Below are 5,821 nucleotides of genomic sequence, written 5' to 3'. Positions count from 1 at the left end.
CCGCAGAGTCTCAGGGTGACCAATCTGCTGTTTCGTTTCCGAGCTCTGAGTTTCTGCAGAATTTAAGCAGCAGAAAAATAAACATTAAATGTTTGGAGGCCAAAACTGAGAGAAACGAGATTCAGGTCAAAAGTAAAACTGTAAAAAATTTACAGCAATAATTTGGTTTATTTAAGAAAATATTTAATTTACAAACTAAAAATTTAGTATGAAAGCTAAGTATTTAGTTTTCAATTAAAATATTTAGTTAGGAAGCTAAATATGTATCTCCAAAAAAAATAAACATTTAGGTCTGAGTTAAATTTCATATTGGATTTCAGTATTTAGTTGTGAGGTAAATATGTAGCTAACAATCTAAATATTTAGTTTACAGACTAAATATTTAGCTTTCAAATTAAATATTTAGTTAAATAGCTAAATATTTAGTTTAGAAATTAAACGTTACATTTGGAAAATAAATATTTGGTTTGGGATTAAACATTTAGCTTCCTAACTAAATATTTAATTTGAAACCTGTTAAGTAAATATGTATTTTGGAACGCTGATATTTATAAATGTATTAATACTGTGATGAAAGTATGACTTTGAAAAATGAACATCTAGGCCTGTTACAATAAATCAATTAATCGCACGATAAATTAACATCATTGACTTCATTTGATCGTTTCTTCCTGCCTTTTCTGTTTCTGTTGATGAAAACGGCTGAACTCCACTGACCCTCCCTCCATCGTTCCTCAGTGTCAGGAGGACAAATATAGCATCAGACATGCCCACCTTCTCTATCTATGTTTTATTTCCACTTTGGTTTTATATTGTTTAGTTTTTATTCAAGTGCATTTATTGTTGACGTGACTGAGAGTCCATTTTATTTTCGTTTTTGGTTGTTTTGTTTATTTTATTCACCAGTTCCAGTTTTAAATGTTCATTTGAAAATTAAGTGCATTTATTTTTGTCAGGATGTTCCTGCATTATTATGTCATTACCATTACATCAGTTTAAAATAGTCTTCAAACAATGTTATTGTTTATCACAATAATTTTGAGACAATTAATTGCTCAGCAAAATGTATTATTGTGACAGGCTTATGAATACCCACGTTTTTTCTTTATGACATAAACCAACATATTTCTTTCAGACGAGACAGAAATGGGGCTGTTTCACCACAATAACAGAAAAACTTATGAAAGAATGAAACTGGGAATCATGGAGGTGGCAGTATCATGCTGTGGGGCTGGAAAACTGAAGCTAAAACTTTGACTATGCAGCGCATTTCAAGAAATAAACCACAAAGACATTCAATAAACAAAAATATCAAATACACAACATTTAAAAATATAAAAATGTGTTTTGCTTAAAACAAAAATTAATTCAATAGAAAATGAACATCACCGTAAAACCAACCGGAACGTTTGAAATGAAGCGAGAAATGTTGTTTTTCTTAAAAGTTCTTAATGTCAGTTTTAATCTAACAGTTTCGCAGAAACTAGAAGTGAGTTCAGAAGAAGAGGAACCGAGACGAGTGGGCCGGGATTCACATCCAGAACGGTTCTCATCCTCCGGTCCGGATGTCCTGCTGGTTGTCATGGAAACGAGGGGATGTGAATCCCACCTGAAGAGCTGCGTGCGGTCCAGTAGAACCGGGCCACCAGGAGGACAGGGGAGCTCATCTGCACATCAACATGGCCGCCACTACGGCCAGCAGGACCAGGGCCGGCACCAGCAGGAGGCCCGCGTAGAGGAGCCACGGCTCCGAGTACCGGCGCCGCTCATCTGCACACAGAAACACACAGCTGGAACTACGGCATGCTGGGAATTTAACTACGGCTCACAGAAACACACAGCTGGAACTACGGCATGCTGGGAATTTAACTACGGCTCACAGAAATTCTAAAAATGTCCATTTCAGCAGGAATAAAAATGAAAGTTGCTAAGAATGACATGTTGATGTTGCATCTTTTCCAGCTGCTGAAATGAAAAGTAATAATGATCCTGATTTTATTTAAAACCTTTTTTGCATCGGACAGGAAACCTGCATGCATCTCTAATGTTCAGATAGAACCAGTGAATTTATTCTTCTGTTTTTGAAGGATTCACCTTGAAGCTGATATCTACCCGCCTGCTGGCTGTGGAAGGAGCTGCTGGTTATCAGGACGTCCTGCAGCCTCAGTTGGCAGCCATATTGCCCGTTGCCGCTCAGATGGACGGTGGCAGACAGAGTGATGGTGCCGTTGGCGGCGCGGCGCTCTGAGGGGGCGGAGCTCTGCACGACGCAGCCGTTTCTGGTCAGCGTCAGAGTCAAACCCGGATCCTGCGACACGGTGACCTCACAGCGCAGCAGGGAGTCATGGTGACTGGAGAGGTTAAAGGTCATGGTGTCTGAAATGACACACTGTTGCTTTAAAGACGAACTTTAGTTGATTCCTTCTGTTTTCTCTGTGATTTAGGTAAAAAGATGTAAAGGTTTTTTTTAAATGTGTTTTAAATTTTAATTCAGGGTGTACAAACTTTTTGTCCAAAATTGTTGAGTCAAAATCCCCCAAATTAAAATTGAGCAAATAAAGTCGTCAGATTTAATTTATTTTTGTAGAAATGTAATTTTATTCATTCTAGTTTCAAAGGGTAGAAAGAATTTCTTCACATTTGATGAATTTACGGAAAAATGTCTAGTTATCAAATTTGGTTCAATATCACAAATTTATTCTGTGTTATTTAAACAGGATTTGTGTCATTTTATTTCAAACTGTTTGCTATATTCAGCTGAGTTTAATAAATTAAACATGTTGACTTTTCAGTGAAAGTGTCTGGATAAATATGATTCTACTTATAAGATGCCAACAGTCGTTATTATCTGCAATAACTCTTTGAAGAATCTGAATTAATTTGAGCTACAACAACATTTCATTTCCCTCTGGGACCAACACATTATTTTTCAAATAAAATTTTGAATTGAATTTGAAAAGCTTTGTGTTGTACTTAATGTTTTCCATTGTAAGAAAATAATGTTTGTATTAATTTTACCGTGATTAAAAATAAAAAGTTTTAGGTCAGTCTTGAGCTGCAGATTGAGGCCCTAAAAAATAAGTCCAAGGACCACGTATGGCCCCCAGGCCGCACGTTGTACACCCCTGCTTTAATTCATTAGCAGATGATTGAGTTTGGTTTTCTGAGTCTTAAATTCAGGACACCAGGAATCTACTTTCTTCATTCTCATATTTCTGTCTGTAATTCGCCCGGCTGCTCGGTCAGCTTCGTTAAAACTCATCATTTCTATAAAATCCTGCTGGAAACAAACGTCTCAGGCAGCAGAGAGGTTGGGACTCTACCGTGGACGATGAGCGTGGTTTTGTTTCCCTTCAGCCTGAAGCTTCCTCTCCTGTCGGTTCTCATGGACAGTTTGCACTCGTACGTCCCGCCGTCGGACCACCGCACCTCCTTCAGCTCAATGGATTTGTTGAAACTGGAGGAGGTTTTGTTCTCGTTAAACGGGAGCTGTTTCCCATCGACCTCCCAGTACAGGACGGGCTGGTTGAGGAGCTTCTCATGCTGGGAGTCCAGCAGCTGGCAGGGCAGCAGGACGTCCTGGCCCAGCGGGCCGGCGACCACCGCAGGCTGCTGCAGGGAAAACTCGGCCCTGGCAGCTGGAAAACCACCACAGAAAGCTGAGAGACAAGGATGGAGACAGAGCAGTGCTGGTTATAAACCTGTAAAAAACAACTGAAGGTTAACAAAACAGCCAAGGATGTTAGAGTTCTGGAAAATGTCTGCAAAAGTTAATTTAGGGAAAGCTACGTGTGTTATTTCAAAGTTAGCTAAAATGGTAAGCTAAACATTAGCTTTGCTATTAGCGGCTAACTTCCTGTTCAGCTGAAGCAGAAGAGCTCTACTGGGAAACGAAGACGTAAACATGGTGAGAAATAAACCAGCAGTGGAAATCAACAGGTTTCATCTGTATCTGGGTCAGTTTGGTTTAAACTGACGTGGATCAAGCATCCTGTGGTGAGCAGCGCTCATCCTGGGAGCCAGTTTCTAACGGTCAGAGTTCAGCAGAATCTGACTTTCCCCCAGCAGTCTGGAGAAAACAGAGCAGAAAAGCTGCATCTGACGGAAAACCAGAGGAAATGGAATAAATCCCCAAATTCAGCCAGTTAAAAATGAACTTTAATGCAGATTTTACATATTTAGTTTTGAAATGTTTGGAAATAAAACCTGATTGAAGAAAACCAGGAGTGAAGAAGTCTAGAGATTAAATCTTCAGCAAAATTTCTGATATTTATGCAGATTATAGTGAATTTCTATGTGTGACCTATTATTTATAAGTAATATGTAAGCACCCTTTTGGGTACTTTACATATCTAAATCCAGTTATCCCATTATTTTAAATCCTCTGAGGTTTTTTAAAATCATCAAGATTAAGATTATGGTTAAATTTAAACTGTTGAATCTCTGAAAAGATTCCTGAAATCAGAAAGATTTCAGTTATATAATGTTAGTTTCATTCTAATGTCAGAGTTTCACGTCTCTTGGTCTTTATTCCTGGTAATTAGCTCAAAACTTTTTTAATCTTTTAAAAGCTGTAGCTAAACTGTGGTGTCTCTGTGTGAACTGGAAGCCATGTTGCATGTTTTTCTCTTAGGTGGATTATTTTAATGACCTTGTTAACTGTTTTTTGATAAATCTGCAATGCATCACGTTCAAACTGCAGAAAGCTGCAGCTCGACTCTTACCAAGCTAGAGAGTTCACATTACTCCAGTCTTCACTTCTTCTCAGGCTGCCAACTAAATGTCACAGCTGCTGCTGAGCAGTGACCACTCACACCTGATCATCATCACCCTGATCACCAGCTGCTGCCATATAAGGACGGATCTTCCCCCTGCACGGTGTCAGATTGTTGTGAAGCCCTCAGTGGTAAAACCTTCAGGAAACTACAGCTAACTGCCCAGTAACTAACCTGTCTGTCTCTTCCTTCTGCCTAGTTGCCTCTCCTGTCCCCGATCCGGACCCTCTCCACTGGATAAGGACCTCCTGGCTTTGACCTCCTGTCTGTCTGACCCTGAGATCTGGAACCGCCTGACCCTGATTTGGATTCCCTGGATCTGACCCTGGCCTGTCTGACTGAGAACAAGTTTATTTCCTAATAAACTGTTTTTGTATTCTCTGTTCAGTCCCTGCGTCCATCAGTGCCTGATNCTTTCTACTTTCAGTAGAAAGGTTTCATTTTTACTTCTAATTTTCAGCTGTTGCACCTCAGTTGTGATGTTCTCCCATTATTCTTATGTTGATTATTTTAAAACACATAACGTATCTAAAACAAACCCGAACACCAAAGAAACTCATTCAGGTTGTCTGGATAAGTGATGAGAATGACCTTAACATGGACATTTTGACTTCTTGGAGGGACAATATGAACAAACGAGGTCTGCATCAGACTATTAGAGTCAAAAATGAATCCAGGAACAAAAACTGTGGAAAACAGGAAAGGAAACTTTCCCTCTGAATGGAAACAAGAAGTGGGACGGAGATTTTTTCTGTGGCATTTTTAAATTGATCACAGCTGCATTGTTTAATGGCCGCCTGCCTCATGTGAGGACTAAATGAAACTGAATATATCTGTAGGATTAAAAGACTTAAAAAGCAGCAATAATATGATTTATCTGCTGTATTTAATGTGTAGTTAGGTGAAAATTCTACTGAGGCATTTTTTGTTCTTTTTAATAGTTTTTGAAATTCAAACTGTTATAGGTACAATGTAAATAAGTTATTTATGGCTGTCATATCTTCCCATAGAGAATAACATGAACAGACAATCCCACTGCATCATCA

The 5,821-nt window shown here is 38.8% G+C and overlaps 1 protein-coding gene across 2 annotated transcripts in view; it reads right to left on the bottom strand.

Annotated features, from left to right (window-relative positions):
- Positions 1-1,442: 1,442 nt before the first annotated feature.
- LOC103155291 (neuroglian-like) overlaps positions 1,443-5,821 on the bottom strand; it is a 7,824-nt gene continuing 3,445 nt past the window's right edge. Inside the window, exons 5-7 of one of the 2 annotated variants that reach the window (XM_016663423.1) lie at positions 3,324-3,659; positions 2,095-2,376; positions 1,443-1,770 (exon numbers count right to left, since the gene is read on the bottom strand). In XM_016663423.1, coding sequence (XP_016518909.1) covers positions 1,664-1,770; positions 2,095-2,376; positions 3,324-3,659 — 725 coding nt within the window. In that variant the 3' untranslated portion in view covers positions 1,443-1,663. The remainder of the gene's footprint in view (positions 1,771-2,094; positions 2,377-3,323; positions 3,660-5,821) is intronic. The other variant, XM_016663424.1, reaches the window with a different exon arrangement.

This window comes from Poecilia formosa, unplaced genomic scaffold (genome assembly GCF_000485575.1).
Source record: "Poecilia formosa unplaced genomic scaffold, Poecilia_formosa-5.1.2 Scaffold420, whole genome shotgun sequence".
Taxonomy (NCBI): domain Eukaryota; kingdom Metazoa; phylum Chordata; class Actinopteri; order Cyprinodontiformes; family Poeciliidae; genus Poecilia; species Poecilia formosa.
This window is presented reverse-complemented; position numbering and strand designations above follow the sequence as displayed.